The sequence below is a fragment of the Gasterosteus aculeatus genome, chromosome 16, assembly GCF_964276395.1.
Source record: "Gasterosteus aculeatus chromosome 16, fGasAcu3.hap1.1, whole genome shotgun sequence".
NCBI classification, from domain to species: domain Eukaryota; kingdom Metazoa; phylum Chordata; class Actinopteri; order Perciformes; family Gasterosteidae; genus Gasterosteus; species Gasterosteus aculeatus.
The window spans coordinates 14386767-14413415 of record NC_135704.1 but is presented as its reverse complement, the minus strand read 5'-3'; the positions used below and the strand labels follow the sequence as shown (position 1 = coordinate 14413415).

Sequence of the window (26649 nt, the reverse complement as noted above, 5' to 3'; positions counted from 1 at the left end):
AGCTGTCAATCTACCGAGCAATCTTCGTTCCTAACCTCACCTATTTTCACGAAGAATGGGTCATGAACAAAAGAACTAGTTCACAAGCGGAGAAAATGGGTTTTATCAAGAGGGTGACTGGCGTGTCCCTTAGAGATGGGGTGAGAAGGTCAGTCATTTGTGAGGAGCTCGTAGTAGAGCCCCTGCTCCTTAGAGTGGAAAGGAGCCAGTTGAGGTGGTTTGCGCATCTAGTAGGAATGCCCCCTTGGCATGCCCCCAGGGAGGTTATACAGGCTCGTACATTTCGGAAGAGAACCCTGGGAAGACCCAGAACTATTTGGAGAGATTATGTCTCCACACTGGCCTGGGAATGCCTTGGGATTCCCCAGTCAGAGTCGAAAGACGTGGCCCGGGAAAGGGACGTTTGGGATCCCCTGCTGGAACTTTTGCTCCCGCGAACGGACCCCCGTATAAGTGGTTAAAGATGAGTTGAGATTAGACAATATTATTACAGTAACCCTACGATGAAACCATTCTTTTAAAATCAATCAACACGTTAATTTATCCGCTTTAGTGCTGCTAATCAGAGTTTACGATCAGGAGGTTTGTCAAATCAATGGATGGAATATCGGGGAGGTAAGCTTGAGGCAGACTTGTATTGATTGTAGACCTAAGTTGACCACAATGCAGGCACTTGTGTCTTTGGCAGCTGCCAATCCAATGGCACCGTTGGGTTCCTACATTGGAGGTTTACCATGACTGATTTTGATATTTAAGTAATGTAGGAAGAAAGGGGTATAAATCACTGCTCTTAATGGAATACATACCTGATGACTCCTACTATTGTAAACCCAATGATGAGCATGCGGATGAAAATAAAAACGGGCCATTATATGCAAAAACACCATTGTTCGTCATCCAATGTAACTGAGTGACCTTATTTATTGTGTTATAAAAGAGAGAAAATTAAGTATTGAAAAAGCCAGCTGGTCCAGCTGGTGCAGGTAAGTTAAGCAAAGATCAGGTAGAAACAAAGCCTGTGTCAAGCCCCCAAGTATCTGATCTTTGCTTTGGTGGACAAGCCCAGCAAATTGTTTTGCCTCCTTTGAATTCAATGTAAGTGGTGATTCAATAGACATTGGTCAGATAGTTTGCTACAATATGATGTTGGAGAGTGAATATGTTTTAGTTTTCACTATCACAGTTGGTGCATAAAGCATAGACGATAGATTAGCCTTTGTCAATTCCATTTGCCATCTATGAATATAAAGTTAGTGGCCTTCTCTGATTGCGTAGGAAGTTAATGCACAGAGTTGAAGGTTTCTTCTGCATGGGGACCGCTGGTCCCAGTGCAGGACATCAACAATAGATTGATTACATTACATAACATTACAGGTCATTTAGCAGACGCTTTTATCCAAAGCGACTTACATTACACTTTAAACCCATGGCTTTTTTCACATTGATGTCCTGAGGATACATGGATGATGTACTGTAGCGGACCAATGACACTGAGGCTTAACCTTCTTGTTAACTGTAATGTTGCATTACACAAGGTGGTTGTTACATCAGCAGATCCTTAGCGTCAATAACGTGGTAATCTCATGTGAATAAAAGGAGAACATCATGTTGTCTCTGAGGAAATGAGTTGGCTCGAGTCCTAATATCACAGGTCAGTGTTTAATGAAGTTAAACTTTGATTAAAGTACTTGTTTGTCACAAATACACTTATAAAACGTAATCTATGCAATTATTGTAGCCGAGATTAATGCAATAAAAGATTTGACCAACTTCAAACAGAAGAGGGATGAGTGGCAAACAAACCGCTAGGCTAAGATAGCACGTGGACAGCAGGAAGAGTCGCTAGTTCAACATGTTCCACCAGGTGGGTTTCCTCCTCCAAGATGGTCAAATGTGTGTAGTTTTTTGTTTAAAATATCACTAAATAACACTATCTAAAAAATATCCTTTGTATAATTGTTACTTTTAAGATTTAGTCTTTTGAAGAAAAAAAACTTTAATGCGGTTTCACGCGATTAATGAATTTGAAAATGTGTGATTCTATTGACAGCCCTAATAAGTTTGCGTCTTTATTGAGTCTGGTGCTGTATTGTTACTTGTATGTTTGAGTATCTGTTTGTCTGGCCCGCTTTTGAATTTAAATGGACCAGTATCTGACCCGAACCTGGAATGAGTTTGACCCCTGTTCTGGAGGAATATAAGGTGAACTGGAATGGTGCTTCATTGAAGCTATAAACACATCCAGTTGTCTCTGACGTTATGGAATTTCCCCAGTATTAACTGGAGTAAATAAAGCTATTTGTCTACGCTTTCAGACTTTCTCTAAAAGCTGTCAAACTAAATTCATACAAGCAAATCAGTTATCCTCATAGTTTACAATACCATTTGTGTACCTTCTCTCCTCAAGTACTGTACTTTTCCTCAATCACTGGTTTTACACATCATGTTCAGTTTACTTCTATTCAAGAGTATGACTCATCCTGTAAACAGGGTTCAAAATATTCTTTGGCGCTACAGTTAGCTAACCGGAATCTGAAAAAAATATCCATGTTCATTTTCTATGGTGACTGGTCACCATGCAGCAAGGATGTGTTTGAAGCAAGGAGAGTTATATCTGCTCAGAGTAAAAGTAACAGGCTTGTAAATGGACTGTAATTGCTTTTGTTTAGTCTTACGACCACTCAAAGTGCTTTAACACTACTTGACATCATTCACGCATTCATACACTGATGACAGAAGCTACCATACACAGTGCCACCTGCCCATCAGTCACGAACATTCACACACCGTAGTCACAGCTACAGCAGCAATGTTGGGTTAAGTGTCTTGCCCAAGGCCACATCGATGTGCGGGTTAGCCGGGCCTGGGATCGAACCACCAACCTTCTGATTTAGGACGACGTTCTCCCCACTCACCCACAGTGTTCACGGGACCATTTCTAGGAAGTCTAAGAAGGGTTTTTCTAAAAGAATATGTATAGAGAAGGACAGTCTGCAGGGTGTGAGCTACATTCCAGAAAAAGACCTGATGGGTGAGCAATTTGGCAGGCGCCGCGAGGTAATGAGAACAGCTGACAGAGACGAGATCCGGTGTTAGTGGGACTGTACTGGTAGAAGGCAGTGGACGAGACGAGATCGAGGTCCCTAAAAGACAGCCGTTTTTTTCACCAGGGTATTTTCCCAATATCCCTGGGTATTTTCCAAATGTACCAGCTTTATCTCAACTACCTGACCCACAGGATAACCTTATCAACTGCAAGCACCAAATGAGAGAATTGCTGAGCTCCTTTAAATTTTCCTTTCCTCTCAATAAGGTTTTGGGTCAACTTTTAATTTAATTATTATTGTTTTCTATGCGCACATTACCAGCAGGTTTTGTCTTCCACTTTTACCTCCTGCAGATCAAAATAGAATAAAAAAAATACATAAGGGAAAGATTAAAAGAACACAGTGAGAGGATTAAAGTTTGATAATTGAACATGAACCCTCAAAGTATCAGGGCTGAGAAAAACTTTGATAGGTTCATGTTGAAGTGAGGATCCAAGGTCTCATCCTCATTCCGTCAGACTTTAAAGAAAAGGAGATGACTAAACCCCCCATGGACCACCATTGCGTCCAGATTTGATTATATGAAATAAGTTAGCAATCCACATTGCAAATGTTGTGTAGCCCAACCCTCCAATGCATCTAAGGAGAGTATAAAGATCAGCAGAGGTTCTTGTCTTCAGTTGGGAGGGTCGCAGCAACGGACCAGAAGCTTTCATACTTGGTAGATACCTGGAGCCTTCAGTGTAAGATGTGACTTCACGTTTATATATTGTTTGCTAATCGTTGTGTGAATACTGATATCTACATGCTCATATGTTTTCACGGGTGACTGAGATGACAGGTATCTGTATCATTTATGAGCTACAGAGACAATGTTATAGACCAGAATCCATTTGGCTTTGTTACTTTGACCAGTGTGGTGGAACACAGTTTTGATGCAGAGATCATTGTTTAGGTTTATCTCAGTTGTTGATGAAAATAACTTTGATCAAAGTTCAAAACAATGAGACTATTTTGTGATTGTTTATTTCTGTGCGCTCGAATGTAACTGACAAGAAAAGCTCCTTGATGTGTTTGCCTGCCTCATATTACGATTATAAGAACATTTAAATGCAGGTAGAATATTGATTTGAGGCATTATTGAAAAGGATAACAGACACTTTTACTGAGCCAGCGTTGCTGCTACATCCTCTATGACTCACTTTGTTGCACGCATAGTGCTCATCAAAGAAATGGAGAACTCCACTGAGGTTGTGTCTTTTGTGCTGTCTGCTTATGGTGATATTGGAAATTTAAAATATCTCTATTTCAGCATAATACTATTATGGTACATCTTCATTTGTACGACCAACACAATTCTTATTGTGGTCATATATATGGACAGAGGATTGCATGAGCCGATGTATTTATTATTATGTCATTTGTTTATGAATGAAATAAGTACAAGTATGTCACTATATCCTCTCCTGCTCTCACAGATGTTTTCAGATACACATGAAGTGATATTGCCGTGGTGTTTTCTGCAGATGTTTTGTTTCTTCATATTTAGCTGTGTTGAGTTATGCAGTTTAACAGCTATGGCCTATGACAGATATGTCTGTATCTGTTATCCTTTACAATACAATGTTTTGATGAGCAACAAGAGAGTAGGTAAGATCATTCTGCTTGTTTGGATTTATTCATTTACTAGCTATATGTTCTCATTTTCATTTGTCATCCCTTTGACATTTTGTGGAAATGTCATTGACAAAGTGTTTTGTGACCAACAGTTTGTAGTTAAACTTGCATGTTCAGTCTCAGCACTTACCAGCATATCTGACCTGTTTTTTGGCTTCATGAGTTTGATTCTCCCATTTAGTCTCATTTCATTCTCTTACATGAAGATTTTGTGGGTTTGTCTAATTGTGTCAAAAGAAAGCAAACAAAAAGTCATAACAACCTGCACACCTCAGATTGTATCATTGTCCAACATTTTTGTTGGCGCCACTTTTCATTTTGTAGGATCCAGGCTGGATGTTGTCTTTTTACCAGATAAAGTGCGCATTGTTTTATCCATATATCTCCATATACTTCAACCGATAATCACCCCCTTCATGTACGGAATTTACCTGCCCAAAATAAGACAATCGTGTAAAAGACTTCTGTTTGGTAGAAAGTAAACGCTGGACATTTTACACTGTGATTGATGTTCTTTGATGTAAATGCCTCACCATTAAATAAATAATTGGAATTACTCAATTGTTTCTCTATGTCACGGATGTATTTCTACAAAGGAGAATTATAATAAATATGTTGGATATTTTACACTGTCATTAATGTTCTTTGATGTAAATGGCTCACCATTGAAAGAATAATTGGAATTTCTCAAATGTTTCTCTATGTCACAGATGTATTTCTACAGAGGAGAATTATACAGTTTTTGCTCGGAAAGTAACATGTTTATCTTTACAGGATGGTTGCAAATTCACACATTTTCAAAAATTTGAAAACATTTTCAATATCACAAACATTAGAAATAAACAAACATCAGTTTTAGATGGTTTTCTCCCCTCGACCATGATCAACTGACTTTAACATTTCTAATTCTAAACCTAAACCACTTGTCTCTTTGATTTCATTCCAACTAGACTGCTTAAAGAAGTTGTACCTTTAGTTATCATAACCAATATGGTCAAATTACAATATTATTCCTGTTATATTATTACTGTTACGCTATTATGAAACCAGTTTCAAAAAGAATCAACAAGCAAATTTTTCCGCTTTAGTGTTGCTAACCAGAATAAATGTCCTCTTCTCAACTAAATATTTTTTGGGGAAAAATCATCTCATAAAAATAGTTATGTGAATAGTAGAGATATAATTCTTATGAGGTTATTACAGTCCTGCTGTAACAACAAGCACACTACTTCACGTATTGATAGAATTTGCCACCAGAGGTCATAATCAGACCGGATTGTAAATGTGTGAGAACTCCTCGCGTCAGGTCCTTTTACAGGTCAGAGGGAGTACGGCTACATGTTGATACAGTTGCATGTTTCTTCTGCTTTGGTACTGCTGGTCCCAGTGCAGGAAGACATACATGGATAATGTAGTGGACCAATGACACTGAAGCTTAGTCATCATGTTCACTGTGATATGGCATTACACAAGGTGGTAGTTACATCAGCGGATCTCATGTTAATTAATGGAACACATTGGGTTGTGTCTGAGGAAATTAGTTGGCTCAAGTGCTAAGTGCGACAGCTCAGTTTTTAATCAAGTTAAACTTTAATCAAAATACTTGTTTGATACAATTACAATTAACAAAAGTATTAGGGTTGTCAAAATGAACGTGTAATCTTTGTGATTATTGTGGCCAAAATTATTGCGATAAAATATTGTAACAGAGTTGCCGCAACTTTGTTAAGTTCCTTCAAACAGAAGAGGGAGGAGTGGCCAACGGAGCACTTTACGCAGTGCTAGGCTACGCTAGCTGCTAGGCTACAGTCAGCAGAAGGCAACCACAATGGCCCTTAAATGCAGTGGTTTGGAAACTCAAACAAAGCCTTCAAACGATGGAGAGTTGAGAGCGAAGTGCATGCAGGAAAGCAGGAAGAGTCGCTAGTTCAACATGTTCCATCCAGAGGGATTCTGCCTCCAAGATGATCAGTTGTGTGTAGTTTTGTGTTTAAAATACCACTAAACAACATTGTCTAAAAAACACGCTTTCTAAACTCGTTACTTTTAAGATTTAGTCTTTAGAAGAAAAAAAAACGTAATCGCGATGAATGAATTTCAAAATGTGCGATTAATTAGTTAATTTTTTTTTATCCATTGACAGCCCTAAAAGGTTTGCATCTTTATTGAGTCTGGTGCCGTATTGTTACTTGTATGTTTGACACTTTTTCGGTATTTGTTAAGTACAGACTGAACCACTGCACATAAACGGATCAGTGTGGTTCTAAAGAAAAACATGACATGTAACGGTGAACTTGAATGGTGCGTCATTAAAGCTATAAACATGTCCAGTTGTCTAAAGTTTTTGAATTAAAAGTATTAACTGTAGTAAATAAGACTATTTGTCAGCTTTTTCAGACTCTGTCTGAAATGTGTCAAACTAAATCCATACAAGCAAATCAGTCATTCTAATAGTTTAAAATACCATATTGTACTTTCTCTCCTCAAGTAGGCCTACTGAAATTAAATCACTGGTTTTACACATCATGCTCAGTTTACTCCTATTCAAGAGTATGACTCAAATTATCTTCTTTGGCTCTGCAGGGAGCTAATATGGTGACCACAACTTTCAGTAAAATGGAGGTTAGACTATGCCGTTAAACATTTGCTTATCCAGTCCATCAGCTAAACAGATTGTTCCTCGTATTAGGACAATAACGAACAAAACAGACCAAATGAACTGGGACTGTGAAACCTCAAACAAGGTCCAAAGCACACAAGGTTTTACAGTAAGGCCTGTTCCACCTAAGAAAAAAAGGTTCTGTATGGGTTTTAGGTCAGAGGTCGCGAAAAGCCAGTCTATACCGTGTATTGCTATATCAATTATTTCTTTGCATGTGAAGACTTTCTTTTTGTCTTTTTATTAAAAGGGAATGAAAGACATGAGCATTATCATCTCCTCTTCCTTTTAAAGTGCCTGATACGAGATTCAAAGCATTTTATTCTGCCTCTCAACAGCCCTCAACATGGCAAAGGCGAGCCGGCACCTTGTGCAATGCTAACTGTGCTAACAGACAAGAGTGCTGACAGTACTATCAGTGCACAACAGAGGGGGAAACAGTCATGTGGCTCAACCCTTCCGTGACTACTCGATTGGTCAAGATGGCGTCATGAAGTGTAATCACAATACGAGAACGGTGCTGAACTCCTTTGAATTTCCATTTCCTCTCATCAGTGTTTTGGGTCAACTTATAATTTAATTCTTAATGTTTTGCATGCATACATTCCCAGCAGGTTTTTTCTTCAACTTTTCCCTCTTGCAGATCGGAGCAGAATTAAAAAAACTACAGAAGCGGCAGAAGAAAATAACACAGTAAGAGGATTAATGTATCAGGACGGAGAAAAACTTTGATAGGTTCTTGTCGAACTGGGGCTCCGATGTCTCATCCTCATTCAGTCTTACTTTAAAGATGATAAGATGACTAAACCCCCCATGGACCACCAGCGCGTCCAGATTTGATTGCATGAAATTACACAGCAATCCATAATGCAAATGTTGTGTAGCCCAACCCCCCAATGCATCACAAGAGTATAAAGATCAGCAGAGGTTCTCGTCTTGTTCAGGTGGGAGGGTCGCAGCAACGGACCAGAGGCTTTCATACTTGGTAGATACCTTGAGCCTTGAGTGTAAAATGTGACTTTATGTTCATATATGTTTGCTAAATGTTGTGTGAATACTGGTATCTACATCCTCATTTGTTTTCACAGGTGACTGAGAAGACGGTATCTTTGTCATTTATGAGCCACAGTGACAATGTTATAGACCAGAATCCAATTTTTTACACGTATCTCAGTTTATAAGGAGAATATTTCAGGACAAAATTCAAAGAAATGGGAATATTTTGTGATTCTTTGTTACAGTACTGTGAAATGTAACAGTCAACAAAAGCTCCTTTATGTGTTTTCCTGCCTCACAATACAATTATAAGAATATTTAAATGCAGGTAGGAATTTGAGTTGAGGCATTATAGAAAAGGAAAACAGATAACACTATCACTGAGCCAGCTTTGCTGCTACATCGTCTGTAATTCACGTTGTTCCACTCATAGAGCTCATCAAAGTAATGGAGAACTCCACTGTGGTTGTGTCTTTTGTGCTGTCTGCTTATGGTAACATTGGAAACTTAAAGTACCTGTATTTCAGCATAATACTATTATGGTACATCTCCATTTGTGTGTCAAACACAATTCTTATTGTGGTCATATATATGGACAGAGGATTGCATGAGCCGATGTATTTATTATTAGATAATTTGTTTTTGAATGAAATTTATATAAGCACATCAATATATCCTCTTCTGCTCTCACAGATGTTGTCAGATACACATGAAGTGACGTTGCCGTGGTGTTTTCTGCAGATGTTTTGTTTCTACATATTTGGTTGTGTCCAGTTATGCAATTTAGCAGCTATGGCCTATGACAGATATGTCTGTATCTGTTATCCTTTACAATACAATGTTTTGATGAGCAACAAGAGAGTAGGTAAGATCATTCTGCTTGTTTGGATTTATTCATTTATTAGCTATATGTTCTCATTTTCATTTGTCATCCCTTTGACATTTTGTGGAAATGTCATTGACAAAGTGTTTTGTGACCAACAGTCGGTAATTAAACTTGCATGTTCAGTCTCAGTACTTACCAGCATATCTGACCTGTTTATTGGCTTTATGAGTTTAATTATCCCATTTAGTCTCATATCAGTGTCTTACATTAAGATTTTGTGGGTTTGTCTAATTGTGTCAAAAGAAAGCAAAAAAAAAGTCTTAACAACCTGCACACCTCAGATTGTATCATTGGCAAACATTTTTGTCGGCGTCACTTTTCATTTTGTGGGATCCAGGCTAGATGTTGGCTATTTACCAGATAAAGTGCACATTATTTTATCCATATATATCCATATGCTTCAACCAATGATCACCCCCTTCATGTACGGACTTTACCTGCCCAAAATAAGACAATCGTGTAAAAGACTTCTGTTTGGTAGACAATAAATAAGTTGGATATTTTACACTGTGATTATTGTTCTTGTAAGTGCTTCACCATGCTTTTTATACTCGTTACTTTTAAAATGTAGTCTTTAGAAGAAAAAAAAACCGTTTCATCGCGATTAATGAATTTCAAATTCTGAAAAATAAATATGTTGGATATTTAACACTGTGATTAATGTCCTTTGATGTAACTGCCTCACCATTAAAAACATGTTCCTCTTAATGTGGCACGGAAGTATTTAGAGCGAGGAGAGTTACATCTGCTCTGAGGAAAAGTAAAATCTTTGTCTTCACAGCGTTTTCAAACTTATACAGTAAATAAGCAGTTTTATACTGCAGTTTTAGATGTCTTTTCTTCCGACCTTTATCAACTAGTTTCTAATTGATGACTTTTATGAAGTTATTACAGTCCTGCTGTAACACTGAGCACACTACTTCATGTATTGATCGAAATCACCACCAGAGCTCATAATCAGACCGGATTGTAAATGTGTGAGAACTCCTCACGTCAGGTCCTTTTAAAGGTCAGAGGGAGTACTATGAGATAGAACAATAAAAAGGAAGTTAGACCATGCCAAAAAAAACATTTGCATATATGGTGTGTGTGTTGATTTTCCTTCTTTTCAATGCATTTCTTGTTTCCTTATTTTATTTTATTATTTTCTTGTGGTTTTTTGGTTTGGCTTTCCCAAATATCAACATCATACATTTTCCTCGCAGTGCTTAACAATCAGGGTCAACGTAACCCTCATGAAATTAGGGCTACTAATGTCAGGAGTAGTAAGGGTTATTGCCTAAAGAGGGCGCACTTGCGTTCCGTTCAAGGGAACTCCCCACGGGTAAGAAATCCTTCTATCCTTCCGAGATTTTCTCATAATGACGTGAAGGAAAGAAGCTCCCAGATTTAAAACCATTCAAAATATTACCATAGTTTGCATTTAATCATACTAATAAGACTATTTTCCGACTAGACATCCAACTTGAGAGTGTCAACTCAAGTAACTCCGTAGAATAATCGCATACTGGAAACTGAGTGAACACGTTTACCTAGTCACTGCTAGAATCATGCTAGAGAACTTGGCAGAGAACTAATACTGCTTTTAAGTTGCTATTTGAAAGATGACCTCTTTAAAACCAAACAGTGTAATAACATTGTCATTATCAATAACAGCTAATGTCTTGACTGACTAGCACAGCTATACGATTGGTTACTGTGTTGTTGTTCTATCATCCCAATGTAATCGGAGTGCACCCAGGTAATGGTTACACATGTAGAAAATAAGTTGGTGAGATCTCATGTAAGAAATAGAATTAGAAAACACACTGATTATTCTGCACTTTGTGTAGGTTGTTTTTTTTATGCACACTAGAAGTACACATGAAGACCCGGACCAGAACGGAACTCGTGGAACTTTCAAGCACACACTATTCATGGACTGAATGGACTTTATCCTGGGAACTGTGCGTACACACACACTGAAAAGACCGAGTTCTTTTACAAGAATCGTACAATTTCCAAACAATCTACTCTTCCTGTTTTATTTTACACTGTTTTACACTGTGATTGTTGCATGACCAATTGTGAAGCAATAAACTGGTCATTTGTTCAACTTGTTCTTTGTCTTAGGCCTACCTCTCCTTTGAATCTAGGTAGATATTTAGTGCTTTTTCTAACCCTAACCCCAGACAAGTGCTACATCAACATCCAACCATGAATCGGAAAAGATACGTTTTCTCAAAAACAAACCTTGAATAGTGAAAAAAAGGAAGAAATTGTTGGAGAGACATTTTATAAGGAAATAATCTTCAAGGATGGCCAAAGGTGAAATAAATAAAGGGAATGAAGGATGTGAACATTATCTTCTCCACTTCCTTTTAAAGTGCAAGATACAAGATTCAAAGCATTTTATTCTGCCTCTCAAAAGCCCTCAACATGGCGAAGGCAAGCCGGCACCTCGTGCAATGGTAACTGTGCTAACAGACAAGAGTGCTGACAGAACTAGCAGTGCTCATCAGAGGTGGAAACAGTCATGGGGCTCAACACTTCCGTGACGACTCTATTGGTCAGGATAACATCAACCAGTGTAAACACAATACGAGAACATTAATGAGCTGCTTAAAGGTTCCGTTTCCTATCATCAACTCTTAATTCAATTCTTTTTGTTTTTTATGCATACATTCCCAGCAGTTTTTTTCTTCCACTTTAACCTCAAAAATTAGTGTCAGAAGAAAAGAACAGAATAACATTTTGTAGTTCAACATGAACCCTCAAAGGATCAGGGCTGGGAAAAAACCTTCATAGGTTCATGTTGAACTGGGGATCTGATGTCTCATCCCCATTCATTCTTACTTTAAAGAAGATGAGATGACTAAACCCCCCATGGACCACCAGTGCGTCCAGATTTGATTACATAAAATTACACAGCAATACATAATGCGAATGTTGTGTAGCCAAACCCTCTAATGCATCCAAGAAGAGTATAAAGATCAGCAAAGGTTCTCGTCTTGTTCAGGTGGGAGGGTCGCAGCAACGGACCAGAGGCTTTCATACTTGGTAGATACCTTGAGCCTTCAGTGTAAGATGTGACTTTACGTTCATATATTGTTTGCCAATTGTTGTGTGAATACTGATATCTACATGCTCATATGTTTTCACGGGTGACTAAGAAGACAGGTATCTGTATCATTTATGAGCCACAGAGACAATGTTATAGACCAGAATCCATTTGGCTTTGTTACTTTGACCAGTGTGGTGGAATACAGTGTGGTGCTGGTTTACTCTGGTATGCAGAGATCATTGTTTAGATTTATTTCAGTTTATGAGGACAATATTTTGGGACAAAATTCAAACAAATTAGAATATTTTGTAATTCATTTAAATGCAGGTAGAAATACATTATTATGATTATAATGAGGCATTATTGAAAAGGATAACAGATAACACTATTACTGAGCCATCGTTGCTGCTACATCCTCTATGACTCACATTGTTGCACGCATAGTGTGCAGCACAGAAATGGAGAACTCCACTGAGGTTGTGTCTTTTGTGCTGTCTGCTTATGGTGATATTGGAAACTTAAAGTACCTGTATTTCAGCATAATGCTATTATGGTACATCTCTGTTTGTGTGTCAAACACAATTCTTGTTGTGGTCATATATGTGGACAGAGGATTGCATGAGCCGATGTATTTATTATTAGGTAATTTGTTTATGAATGAAATATATGTAACCACATCACTATATCCTCTTCTGCTCTCACAGATGTTGTCAGATACACATGAAGTGACGTTGTCATGGTGTTTTCTGCAGATGTGTTGTTTCTACATATTTGGTTGTGTCCAGTTATGCAGTTTAACAGCCATGGCCTATGACAGATATGTCTGTATCTGTTATCCTTTACAATACAATGTTGTTATGAGCAACAAGAGAGTAGGTAAGATCATTCTGCTTGTTTGGATTTATTCATTTACTAGCTATATGTTCTCATTTTCATTTGTCATCCCTTTGACATTTTGTGGAAATGTCATTGACAAAGTGTTTTGTCACCAACAGTCAGTAATTCAACTTGCATGTTCAGTCTCAGCACTTACCAGCATATCTGACCTGATTTTTGGCTTTATGTGTGTGATTCTCCCATTTTGTCTCATTTCAGTCTCTTACATGAAGATTTTGTGGGTTTGTCTAAATGTGTCAAAAGAAAGCAAACAAAAAGTCATAACAACCTGCACACCTCAGATTGTATCATTGTCAAACATTTTTGTCTACGCCACTTTTCAATTTGTGGGGTCATTCCTGGATATTCGCTATTTACCAGAAGTGCGTGTTATTTTATCCATATATATCCATATACTTCAACCAATGATCACCCCTTTTATGTACGGACTTTACCTGCCCAAAATAAGACAATCATGTAAAAGACTTCTGTTTGATAGAAAATAAATATGTTGGATATTTAACACTGTGATTACTGTTCTTTGATGTAACTGTCTCATCATTAAAAAATGTTTCTCTTAATGTGGCACGTATGTATTTCGAGTGAGGAGAGTTATATCATCTCTGAGGAAAAGTTTTATTCTGCAGTTTTAAATGTCTTTTCTCCCATCAACCTTGATCAACTGACTTCAACAGTTTTTATTTGATGACTTTTAAGAAGTTATTACAGTCCTGCTGTAACAGCAAGCACACTATCACATGTATTGATAGAATTTGCCACCAGATGTCAGAATCAGACCGGATTGTAAATGTGAGAGAACTCCTCACATCAGGACCGTTTTAAGGTCAGAGGGAGAATGACTACATGTTGACCACAGTCGCATGTTTCTTCTGCCTTAGTACTGCTGGTCCCAGTGCAGGAGGACATACATGGATAATGTAGTGGACCAATGTTCACTGTGATGTGACATTACACATAAGGTGATAGTTACATCACCAGATCTTTAGCGTCAATAACGTGGTAATTTCATGTTAATTATTGGAACACAAAAGGTTGTCTCTGAGGAAATGAGTTGGCTCAAGTCAGTGTTTAATCAGGTTAAACGTTCAACAAAGTACTTGTTTGTTACAAATATACTTAAAAGTATTTGGCCAATTAACATGTTAATCTATGCAATTATTGTGGCTGAGATGTGATAAAATATTTGAATGCAGTTAACGCCACTTTGTTTACTTCCTTCAAACAGAAGGGGGATGAGTGGCAAACGGACCACGCCCTGCAAGGCTAAGCTAGCTGCTAAACTACTTCCATCTCAACAGCTAATATTAAGTTACCCCGCGCGCACACAATCTACAGAGGACCACCACCGTGTCCCTTAAAGGCAGTGGTTTGAAAACGTCCTGTCTAAATGAGATTAACCTAGTTTGTTGGGGAAATAGCCAATCACTGTGTCTTGCGAGACTATCCCAGACGAGAGCGAGCCTGGGGCTGGCCCTACGACGGCCCAGGTGGAATCTATTTTAGGACGCTGATTGGCTAAATAATATGACACTCATATATCTTGAATTAGTAATTTGCTAAATTGCTTCTTAGACCTGCCTCGAAACCAGCTGAGACATGCAGACAAGCGGAGAGGACGTGAAGGACAACCATTCGTGTGTGTGTGCGTGTGTGTGTGTGTGTGTGTGTGTGTGTGTGTGTGTTTTTGCCCATTGACCTTTAACTTGTTTTAGTTTTTGACTATTAAAGTCGTTTTGCGTTAAAGTCTGCGTTTGAGTCCTGCCTTCCCGCAGAAGCTGGTGGCATCCTGACACATATATTTTGCACAGATATCTTATTTTACAAATATTACATGGTATATTCCATACAAACCTTGACAATTTGTAACATGTATTTTAATATAATATAATATTACAATATATTGTTGTGGCTCAAGGTGGGGCCAGGCCCCATGGCCCTCTATTGGACAGTAGTCAACATGAAGCCATGACCTATAAACAGACCTGATGTGAGGAGTGCTCAAATATTTACGATCTGACCTCTGGTGGCAAATTCTATCGCTACATTGAGTAGTGTACTTGCTGTTACTGCAGGACTGTAATAACTTCATAACGATCATCCCACTACATTAACCTTACATTACAGTCTAATTTAATGAAAAAAAGATTCAGAAATATTTACCAAAAAAAGCACTTAAATGAGAAGAGCTCATGCGATTTATTGTGATTAGCCACACAAGTGAAAAATTAACATGTTCATTATTTTTAAACTGCAGACTAAAACTAATGGTCTTTTATTTGTAAACGTTTGCGATGTATTTGAAAACTTGTTAAGCTTCACAAATTATTTTTTTGTTTGTAACTTGAAACCGTCCCGTGAGTACAAACAATTACTTTTCCTCCAAAACAGACAGCTCTACTTGCTTTATCTACATCCTTGCCAGATTAAGAGACATATTTTTTTTAATGATAAAGCACTTACAACAAAGAAAACATCAGTGTTAAATTTCCAAAATATTTATTTTCTATCAAACAGAAGTCTTTTACACGATTCTCTGATTTTTGGTAGGTAAAGTCCGTACATAAAAGGGGTGATCATTGGTTGAAAGATGAGGAGATATATGGATAAAATAATGTGCACTTCATCTGGTAAACAGCCAACATCTAGCCTGGATCCCACAAAATGAAAAGTGACGCCGACAAAAATGTTTGACAATGATACAATCTGAGGTGTGCAGGTTGTTAAGACTTTTTTTTTGCTTTCTTTTGACACAATTAGACAAACCCACAAAATCTTAATGTAAGAGATTGAAATGAAACTAAATGGGAGAATCAAACTCATAAAGGCAAAAAACAGGTCAGATATGCTGGTAAGTGCTGAGACTGAACATGCAAGTTTAATAACTAACTGTTGGTCACAAAACACTTTGTCAATGACATTTCCACAAAATGTCAAAGGGATGATGAATGAAAATGAGAACATATAGCTAGTAAATGAATAAATCCAAACAAGCAGAATGATCTCATAACTCAACACAGCTACATGTGTAGATACAAAACATCTGCAGAAAACACCACGGCAACGTCACTTCATGTGTATCTGAAAACATCTGTGAGAGTAGAAGAGGATATAGTGATGTGCTTGCACTTATTTTATTCATGAACAAATGACTCAATAATATATACATTGGCTCATGCAATCCTCTGTCCATATATATGACCACAATAAGAATTGTGTTGGTCGCACAAATGGAGCTGTACCATAATAACATTATGCTGAAATACAGGTATTTTAAGTTTCCAATGTTACCATAAGCAGACAGCACAAAAAACACAACCTCAGTGGAGTTCTCCATTTCTTTGATGAACACTATGCGTGCAACAAAGTGAGTCATAGAGGATGTAGCAGCAATGATGGCTCAGTAAAAGTGTTATCTGTTAAACTTTCCAATAATGCGTGAACTCAATATTCTACCTTTATTTAAATGTTCTTATAATCGTAATGCGAGGCAGGCAAACACATAAATGACACAGATACCTGTCTTCTCAGTCGCCTGTGAAAACATACGAGAATGTAGATATTAGTATTCACACAACAATTGGCATACAATATATACCCCAAAAGTCACATATTACACTTAAGGTATCTACCAAGTATGAAAGCCTCCGGTCCGTTGCTGCGACCCTCCCAACTGAACAAGACAAGAACCTCTGCTGATCTTTATACTCTTCTTGGATGCATTGGGAGGTTGGGCTACACGACATTTGCATTGTGGATTGCTATGTAATTTCATTTAATCAAATCTGGACGCCATGGTGGTCCATGAGGGGTTTAGTCATCTCAACTTCTTTAAAGTAAGACAGAATGAGGATCAGACATCGGACCTCCAGTTCAACGTGAACCTATGAAGGTTTTATCCCAGCCCTGATCCTTTGAGGGTTCATGTTGAACTATACAACTTTATTCCTCTCACTGTGTTCTTTTCTTCTGACGGTTGCGTAATTTTTGATCTGCACGAGGTTAAAGTGGAAGAAAAAAACTGCTGGGAATGTTTGCATAAAAAACAAAAAGCATTGAATTAAGAGCTGGCTCAAAACATTGATGATAGGAAACAGAAGTTTTAAGCAGCTCAGCAATGTTCTCGTATTGTGCTTACACTTGTTTGTTATCCTGACCAATAGAGTCGTCACGGACGTGTTGAGCCCGAATGACCGTTTCCCCCACTGATGAGCACTGCTTGTTCTGTCAGCACTCTTCTCTGTTAGCATCGTTAGGATTGCACGAGATGCCGACTCGCCTTCGCCATGTTGAGGGCTGTTGAGAGGCAGAATAAAATGCTTTGAATCTCATATCTGGAACTTTGAAAATAAGAGGACGAGATAAGGGGGAACCTCCTCAACATTTATTAGACTGACTGGGCTTCAGTCCTCAGAACTACTCAGTGCAAGAGAAGCGAGGATGCTCCTGTGATATGCAAATAAATCAAACCTTGCAAAGAACTGATTTGCTTCATCTACATTGATCCCATCACCACCAAGCTGGGTCCCATAACCAGTAATAGATTTCATTATGTTCCAAAGGCCTGTCCTTCAACTCTGTACACGTACCCTGTTACTCTGGAAATGGTCTCTGTGGCCAGCTTTCCATTACCCAATGATGGAATATAAACAACTTGAACAATCCCTGGGGAAATAATACGTTCGGCAAGTTATCGCGAGCAGCTCAATGTTTGGGTCTCTCACCGTGACATGTCTAGCCTGACACCATCGGTCATTGACGTAAAGGCAAAAACCTCCACCTTGATGTCTCCGTCCATCCTGTGTACTGAAAATCCCTCCTACACATGGGACTCTTGTCCTCTACCGTATCAGACAGCCAGGGCCCGGTCAAACAAATCAGGCTGCTCTGTCGGAAATGCCGATCGTACCTCAGGTAGCTCATCCATGTTATTGAGATCGGGCATTCATAACAGCAGAGGGTAACAAAGGTTCGTACCCCTGTCGACTGTTCCTAAACCGGCCTGCGCCTCTGTGGCCTCTCTTCCTGGTTCTGGGCCTTGTGTCCGACAAATCCAGGTCAGGGTTCTGTCCACTTGATGCAGGAAGCCGGGACTGAAGAACCTTGTGCCGACTATAGGAGATTAAAAGTGGGGGCAATTCGCTCCTGACTTGAAATGTTCAGGCGACTCTCCAGAAAAGTGTAAGACAGGGCGACAGAAGGAGAAATAAAGTGTGATTGTGGCAGCCATTGTTTCGTCTTGGAGATCTGATCACACTGGTGATCATAAATCAGAAAGTAAAAAAAGCATAACAAGTAAATAAAATAAGACATAAAAACCCAAATAATTCACAGACAAACAGGTGACCGATTTGCCAGAAAGGGGGTGGCACCACAAATGTGTACAAGACAACTAATTTTGGTGAGATGGTTTTGCTAAAATGTATCTGATGTATACATCAGATACATGAATACAAAGTCAGTGGCCTTCTCTGATTGCATGGGGAGTTTTTGCACTGAGTTGAATGTTTCTTCTGCATTGGGGACTGCTGGTCCCTGTGCAGGACATCAACAATAGACTGATGTCCTGGGGATACACGGATGATGTAGCGGACCAATGACATTAAGGCTTAACCTTCTTGTTTACTGTGTAGTTACATCAGCAGATCGTCAGCGTCAATAACGTGGAAATCCCATGTGAATTAATGGAACACATCATGTTGTCTCTGAGGAAATGAGTTGGCTCAAGTCCTAAGTGTCACAGGCCAGTCAACAACATATTTTTTCCTCAAGTACTGTAGCTAAACCAATCACTTTTAAATATAACTAAAAATATAACTACTATTCATAGTATGATTTATCCTCTAAACAGGGCTCAAATATCTTCTTTGGCTCGGCAGAGAGCTAACTGGAATCTGAAAAAGAATATCCATGTTCATTTTCTATGGTGGCCTTTACTATTAGATAGAACAGTAAAAAGGAAGTTAGATCATGCCATTAAACGTATGCTTATGCGGTCCATCAGCTAAACAGATAACGTACAATAACGTACGATACAGACCATATGAACTGTGACTCTGAAGCCCCAAGCAACCCAAAGCACAAACGGTTTTACAGTAAGGCCTGATACTCGGTCACTGTTCAAAAAGGTACTGCATGGCATTAAGGTCAGAGGTCAGGACAGGCCAGTCCGTACAGTGTACGGCTATATCAGTTATTTCTTTGCATGTAAAGACTTTCCTTTTGTTTTAATTTGATACCTTTTTTGTTTTCTTTGGTACTTCTATTTGCATCTATTTTTTTGTTTGCTTTTGGTTGTTTCCATTTTCCCGAATATCTTCATCATGCTTCACAATCAGGTTAATATCCAACTATGAATCAGAAAACATGTTTTCTCAAAACAAACCTTGAATGGTGAAAAAAAAGTAGTTCAGAAGCACATAGAAGGCAATAATATTTAATGATGGCCAGAGGTGAATTAGATGAAGGGAATGAAAGACATAATAATATTTCACCCTTATCTCGACTTCTTATTTTCAGGGTTCCAGATACGAGATTCAAAGCATTTTATTCTGCCTCTCTCAAGGCGAGCCGGCACCTTGTGCAATGCTAACGATGCTAAGAGGGTTGAGTCCTGACAGAACTAGCAGCGCTCATCAGTGGGGGAAACGGTTGTGGGGCTCAACACTTCCGGGACGACGCTATCGGTCAGGATGACTTTATAAAATGTAAGCGCCATATGAGAGTACTGCTGAGCCTCATGTAAATGTATTTTTTATCTATTATTTATATTAGCTGATTGGTGCAGTCTGACAGGACCTGATGGTATTCAGGTCTTACAGAGGACATTTCGGCAACCTCCCTTGCAGCCCCTCTTTTACATGAGCCCCCCCTTTCAACCCCCTTTCTAACTTTGCCTTACCCCCCCCTCCCCCCTAGTTCTAACCATGCCCCCCAAGCCTTCTTATCTAAATCCCACCCTCACAGTACCCCCCTTACTGCTTACTTACAGCCCCCTCCCTTTAAACTCATCAGAGGGGGAAACTTTAAACTCTTCCCCCCTCACAGATGCCCCCCTCCCTCCCCTATCTAACCCTGCTTCTCCTCCCCCCACCCACTCCCCCAAAACAAATCCCTTCTAACCTCCCCTCAATAACCCTGTCCGTTTCACTTAACAAACGATTCATAAAAGGAAGGAAACATATAAGTTACACATATTCTGCTGTATATTGGGGGGGGGACATATTGGTATTTTCTCAATATTGGGGGGCACACGACCCCCCCAAAGGATGCGTGGTTACGCCCTTGCCACATACTGTACTTCAGGCAGTCTGAAAATTTCTGAGGAATTTTCTAGTTCAATTATTATTGTTTTCTATGCATTAATTCCCAGAAGGTCTTCCACTTTTACCTCCTGCAGATCAAAACAGAATCAAAAAGGTAACGTAGAGGACAGAAGAAAAAAGTTGATGTATTTTCTCTACCCCATCAAAAAGGTTCTGCATGGGTTTGAGGTCAGAGGTCACGACTAGATACATTTTTTTCATGTATTGACAGGCCTAAAACGTTCTCTATTGAGTCTGGTGCCGTATTGTTACTTGTATGTTTGACACTTTTTTGGTATTTGTTAGGTACAAAGTGAACCACTGCGCATAAACGGATCAGTGTGGTTCTAAAGGAACACATGACATGTAACGGTGATCTTGAATGGTGCTTCATTAAAGCTATAACCATATCCGGTTGTCTCTGAAGTTACCGATTTAGCACTACTAACTGGAGTAAATAAAACTATTTGTCAGCTTTTTTAGACTTTTTATAAAATGTGTCAAACTAAACCCATACAAGCAAATCATCCCAATAATTTAGTTTGCTATTTTTGTACCTTTTCTCCTTGACTACTGTACTTCTCCTCAATCACTGTTTTTACGCATCATCTTCAGTTTACTCTTATTGAAGAGTATGACTCTAAACAGGGTTCAAAATATCTTCTTTGGCTCTGCAGTTAGCTAACCAGAATCTGAAAAAGAATATCCATGTTGATTTTCTATGGTGACCAGAACTATCAGATAGAAGAGTAAAAAGGAAGTTAGACTATGCCATTAAATATTTGCTTATGCGGTCCAACAGCTAAACATATTGCTCCCACGACTCTGAAGAACCAAACAAGGTCCAAAGCACACAAGGTTTTACAGTAAGGCCTGATACCTGGTCATTGTTCCACCTCATCTAAAACGTTTTGCATGGGTTTGAGGTCAGAGGTCACGACAGGCAAGTCCAGACAGTGTACGGCTATATCAATTATTTCTTTGCATGTGGTGAATTTCCTTTTCTGTTTTATTTGATGCCTTTTTTATTTTCTTTGGTACGTTTTGGTACTATTTGCATGTATTTTCTTGCTTTTGTCTGTTTTGCTTTCCTGAATATCAGCTGTCATGAATTTTCCGATTCCGATGTCTCGTCCTCATTCAGTCTTACTTTAAAGAAGATAAGATGACTAAACCCCTCATGGGCCACCATCGCGTCCATATTTGAGGATATGAAATTACACAGCAATCCATTCTGCAAATGTTGTGTAGCCCAACCCCTTCAATGCATCCAAGAAGAGTATAAAGATCAGCAGAGGTTCTTGTTCAGTTGGGAGGGTCGCAGCAACGGACCGGAGGCTTTCATACTTGGTAGATACCTTGAGTGTAAAATGTGACTTTATGTTGGTATATTGTTTCTAATTGTTGTGTGAATACTGATATCTACCCTTAAATGTTTTCACAGGTGACTGAGAAGACAGGTATCTGTATCAATTATGAGCCACAAAGGCAATGTTATAGACCAGAATCCATTTGGCTTTGTTACTTTGACCAGTGTGGTGGAACTCAGTGTGGTGCTGGTTTACGCTGGTATGCAGAGATCATTGTTTACATGTATCTCAGTTTATGAGGACAATATTTTGGGACAAAATTCAAACAAATGAGAATATTTTGTGATTCATTTAAATGCAGGTAGAATATTGATTTGAGGCATTATTGAAAAGGATAACAGAAAACACTTTTACTGAGCCATCGTTGCTGCTACATCCTCTATGACTCATTTTGTTGCCCGCATAGTGCTCATCAAAGAAATGGAGAACTCCACTGAGGTTGTGTCTTTTGTGCTGTCTGCTTATGGTAACATTGGAAACTTAAAGTACCTGTATTTTAGCATAGTACTATTATGGTACATCTCTGTTTGTGTGTCAAACACAATTCTTGTTGTGGTCATATATGTGGACAGAGGATTGCATGAGCCGATGTATTTATTATTAGGTAATTTGTTTATGAATGAAATATATGTAACCACATCACTATATCCTCTTCTGCTCTCACAGATGTTGTCAGATACACATGAAGTGACGTTGTCATGGTGTTTTCTGCAGATGTTTTGTTTCTACATATTTGGTTGTGTCCAGTTATGCAGTTTAACAGCTATGGCCTATGACAGATATGTCTGTATCTGTTATCCTTTACAATACAATGTTGTTATGAGCAACAAGAGAGTAGGTAAGATCATTCTGCTTGTTTGGATTTATTCATTTACTAGCTATATGTTCTCATTTTCATTCATCATCCCTTTGACATTTTGTGGAAATGTCATTGACAAAGTGTTTTGTGACCAACAGTTAGTTATTAAACTTGCATGTTCAGTCTCAGCACTTACCAGCATATCTGACCTGTTTTTTGCCTTTATGAGTTTGATGATTCCATTTAGTCTCATTTCAGTCTCTTACATGAAGATTTTGTGGGTTTGTCTAATTGTGTCAAAAGAAAGCAAACAAAAAGTCATAACAACCTGCACACCTCAGATTGTATCATTGTCAAACATTTTTGTCTACGCCACTTTTCAATTTGTGGGGTCATTCCTGGATATTCGCTATTTACCAGAAGTGCGTGTTATTTTATCCATATATATCCATATACTTCAACCAATGATCACCCCTTTTATGTACGGACTTTACCTGCCCAAAATAAGACAATCATGTAAAAGACTTCTGTTTGATAGAAAATAAATATGTTGGATATTTAACACTGTGATTACTGTTCTTTGATGTAACTGTCTCATCATTAAAAAATGTTTCTCTTAATGTGGCACGTATGTATTTCGAGTGAGGAGAGTTATATCATCTCTGAGGAAAAGTTTTATTCTGCAGTTTTAAATGTCTTTTCTCCCATCAACCTTGATCAACTGACTTCAACAGTTTTTAATTGATGACTTTTAAGAAGTTATTACAGTCCTGCTGTAACAACAAGCACACTATCACATGTATTGATAGAAATTGCCACCAGATGTCAGAATCAGACCGGATTGTAAATGTGAGAGAACTCCTCACATCAGGACCCTTTAAAGGTCAGAGGGAGAATGACTACATGTTGACCACAGTCGCATGTTTCTTCTGCCTTAGTACTGCTGGTCCCAGTGCCCCAGTTGTCTCTGAAGTTACCGATTTAGCACTACTAACTGGAATAAATAAAACTATTTGTCAGCTTTTTTAGACTTTTTCTAAAATCTGTCAAACTAAACCCATACAAGCAAATCATCCCAATAGTTTAGTTTGCTATTTTTGTACCTTTTCTCCTTGACTACTGTACTTCTCCTCAATCACTGTTTTTACGCATCATCTTCAGTTTACTCTTATTGAAGAGTATGACTCTATACAGGGTTCAAAATATCTTCTTTGGCTCTGCAGTTAGCTAACCAGAATCTGAAAAAGAATATCCGTGTTGATTTTCTATGGTGACCAGAACTATCAGATAGAAGAGTAAAAAGGAAGTTAGACTATGCCATTAAATATTTGCTTATGCGGTCCAACAGCTAAACATATTGCTCCTACGACTCTGAAGAACCAAACAAGGTCCAAAGCACACAAGGTTTTACAGTAAGGCCTGATACCTGGTCATTGTTCCACCTCATCTAAAACGTTTTGCATGGGTTTGAGGTCAGAGGTCACGACGGGCGAGTCCATACAGTGTACGGCTATATCAAGTATTTCTTTGCATGTGGTGAATTTCCTTTTCTGTTTTATTTGATGCCTTTTTTATTTTCTTTGGTACGTATTGGTACTATTTGCATGTATTTTCTTGCTTTTGTCTGTTTTGCTTTCCTGAATATCAGCTGTCATGAATTTTCCGATTCTGATGTCTCGTCCTCATTCAGTCTTACTTTAAAGAAGATAAGATGACTAAACCCCTCATGGACCACCATTGCGTCCATATTTGAGTATATGAAATTACACAGCAATCCATTCTGCAAATGTTGTGTAGCCCAACCCTCCAATGCATCCAAGAAGAGTATAAAGATCAGCAGAGGTTCTTGTTCAGTTGGGAGGGTCGCAGCAACGGACCGGAGGCTTTCATACTTGGTAGATACCTTGAGTGTAAGATGTGACTTTATGTTGGTATATTGTTTGCTAATTGTTGTGTGAATACTGATATCTACCCTCAAATTTTTCACAGGTGACTGAGAGGACAGGTATCTGTATCATTTATGAGCCACAAAGGCAATGTTATAGACCCGAATCCATTTGGCTTTGTTACTTTGACCAGTGTGGTGGAACTCAGTGTGGTTCTGTTTTTTTCAGGTATGCAGAGATCATAATTCAGATTTATCTCCGTTGACAATATTTTTGGACAAGATTCAAACTACTAAGCTTATTTTGTGATTCTTTGTTTCTGTACTCTTGAATGTAACAGACAAGAAAAGCCCCTTTATGTGTTTGCCTTCCTCACATTACGATTATAAGAATATTTAAATGCAGCTAGAATATTGATTTGAGGCATTATTGAAAAGGATAACAGAAAACACTTTTACTGAGCCATCGTTGCTGCTACATCCTCTATGACTCACTTTGTTGCCCGCATAGTGCTCATCAAAGAAATGGAGAACTCCACTGAGGTTGTGTCTTTTGTGCTGTCTGCTTATGGTGATATTGGAAACTTAAAGTACCTGTATTTCAGCATAATGTTATTATGGTACATCTCCATTTGTGCGACCAACACAATTCTTGTTGTGGTCATATATGTGGACAGAGGATTGCATGAGCCGATGTATTTATTATTATGTCATTTGTTTATGAATGAAATAAGTACAAGCATGTCACTATATCCTCTCCTGCTCTCACAGATGTTTTCAGATACACATGAAGTGACGTTGCCGTGGTGTTTTCTGCAGATGTTTTGTATCTACACATGTAGTTGTGTTGAGTTATGCAGTTTAACAGCTATGGCCTATGACAGATATGTCTGTATCTGTTATCCTTTACACTACAATGTTATTATGAGCAACAAGAGAGTAGGTAAGATCATTCTGCTTGTTTGGATTTATTCATTTACTAGCTATATGTTCTCATTTTCATTCGTCATCCCTTTGACATTTTGTGGAAATGTCATTGACAAAGTGTTTTGTGACCAACAGTTAGTAATTAAACTTGCATGTTCAGTCTCAGCACTTACCAGCATATCTGACCTGTTTTTTGCCTTTATCAGTGTGGTTATCCCGTTTTGTTTCATTTCAGTCTCTTATGTAAAGATTTTGTTGGTTTGTCTAAAGGGATCCAAAGAAAGCAAACAAAAAGTATTAACGACCTGCACACCTCAGATTGTGTCACTGTCAAACATATTTGTCGGCGGCATTTTTTATTATGTGGAGTCCAGGTTCGATGGGGCATATGCACCAGATGGAGTGCACATTATTTCATCCATATATCTTCAAATACTTCAACCAATGATCACTCCCTTTATGTACGGATTTTACCTACCCAAAATAAGACAATCGTGTAAGAGACTTCTGTTCAATAGAAAATAAATATGTTGGATACTGCACACTGTGATGTAAATTTATTATAATTATTTTCTCTACCATGAAAAAAGCTGAATGTTAATGTACCAGGATGATTGATATAAAGTTAATTCAGGCCTACTGTAACAGCAAGCAGACATTGTTGAAAGATTTTTATTACCTGCTTCATGTATCATTAGCTTTCTCCACCAGAGGTCACCATCAGACTGTTTGAGAACTCCTTCCATCAATGCTGTTCAAATGGGGGGGAGGTGGTCCTGTATGTTGGAAAACAAAAGTTACATTCAGCATTTTCAGCGGATTTTCTGATGATGATTTTTCACCCCGGCCACTGTTAAAGACTTTGAGGTTGTTGAGTCAGAGAGCAGCACTCGTGAAGTGTGACGCCCTCTGTGATTAACTTTGAAGTGAGTGAGTTTTGTAGCTCAGCAGCGATAAAAGTTTTTCTTTCTTAAAATTGAGTCTGGCCATTGAGAAAACAATGTAAAGTGAAATGAATGTAGCAGGGCGATTGATTTAAAGTGAATAAAGGTAGGCAGGCAGATTGATGCACATGTTTATACATTTTGCTACTACAGCTTATTTATTAAATGTAACTTTTGCGTATCTACATTAGTACATTTAAAACGAGGTGCTCTTGCAC

The 26649-nt window shown here is 38.4% G+C and overlaps 5 protein-coding genes and 1 pseudogene across 5 annotated transcripts; 5 read left to right on the top strand and 1 right to left on the bottom strand.

Moving 5' to 3' along the window:
• The first annotated feature begins 20 nt into the window (after positions 1-20).
• Positions 21-5281, top strand: LOC120813392 (olfactory receptor 6B1-like). Its single transcript, XM_078091218.1, has one exon. It carries the CDS (start codon positions 4241-4243, stop codon positions 5204-5206), a length of 966 nt encoding a protein of 321 aa, XP_077947344.1. The 5' UTR covers positions 21-4240; the 3' UTR covers positions 5207-5281.
• A 2308-nt stretch (positions 5282-7589) lies between these two features.
• Positions 7590-9753, top strand: LOC120834494 (olfactory receptor-like protein DTMT). The gene has a single exon (XM_040202527.2). The coding sequence runs from the start codon at positions 8827-8829 to the stop codon at positions 9751-9753; it is 927 nt and encodes a 308-aa protein (XP_040058461.2). The 5' UTR covers positions 7590-8826.
• A 2974-nt stretch (positions 9754-12727) lies between these two features.
• LOC120834496 (olfactory receptor 10C1-like) lies at positions 12728-13690 on the top strand. Its single transcript, XM_040202528.2, has one exon. The coding sequence runs from the start codon at positions 12728-12730 to the stop codon at positions 13688-13690; it is 963 nt and encodes a 320-aa protein (XP_040058462.2).
• Positions 13691-15701: 2011 nt separating this feature from the next.
• LOC144388826 (olfactory receptor 5AN1-like) lies at positions 15702-17115 on the bottom strand (annotated as a pseudogene).
• Positions 17116-22257: 5142 nt separating this feature from the next.
• On the top strand, positions 22258-23220 carry LOC120834466 (olfactory receptor 10C1-like). The gene has a single exon (XM_040202469.2). The coding sequence runs from the start codon at positions 22258-22260 to the stop codon at positions 23218-23220; it is 963 nt and encodes a 320-aa protein (XP_040058403.2).
• Positions 23221-25046: 1826 nt separating this feature from the next.
• LOC120834166 (olfactory receptor 5AN1) lies at positions 25047-26012 on the top strand. Its single transcript, XM_040202000.2, has one exon. The coding sequence runs from the start codon at positions 25047-25049 to the stop codon at positions 26010-26012; it is 966 nt and encodes a 321-aa protein (XP_040057934.2).
• The last annotated feature ends 637 nt before the right edge of the window (positions 26013-26649 follow it).

Excerpts from the sequence above, each read along its gene's own strand:
- LOC120813392 (XM_078091218.1), top strand. The coding sequence starts at position 4,241 with ATGACTCACTTTGTTGCACGCATAGTGCTCATCAAAGAAATGGAGAAC.
- LOC120834494 (XM_040202527.2), top strand. The coding sequence starts at position 8,827 with ATGGAGAACTCCACTGTGGTTGTGTCTTTTGTGCTGTCTGCTTATGGT.
- LOC120834496 (XM_040202528.2), top strand. The coding sequence starts at position 12,728 with ATGACTCACATTGTTGCACGCATAGTGTGCAGCACAGAAATGGAGAAC.
- LOC120834466 (XM_040202469.2), top strand. The coding sequence starts at position 22,258 with ATGACTCATTTTGTTGCCCGCATAGTGCTCATCAAAGAAATGGAGAAC.
- LOC120834166 (XM_040202000.2), top strand. The coding sequence starts at position 25,047 with ATGACTCACTTTGTTGCCCGCATAGTGCTCATCAAAGAAATGGAGAAC.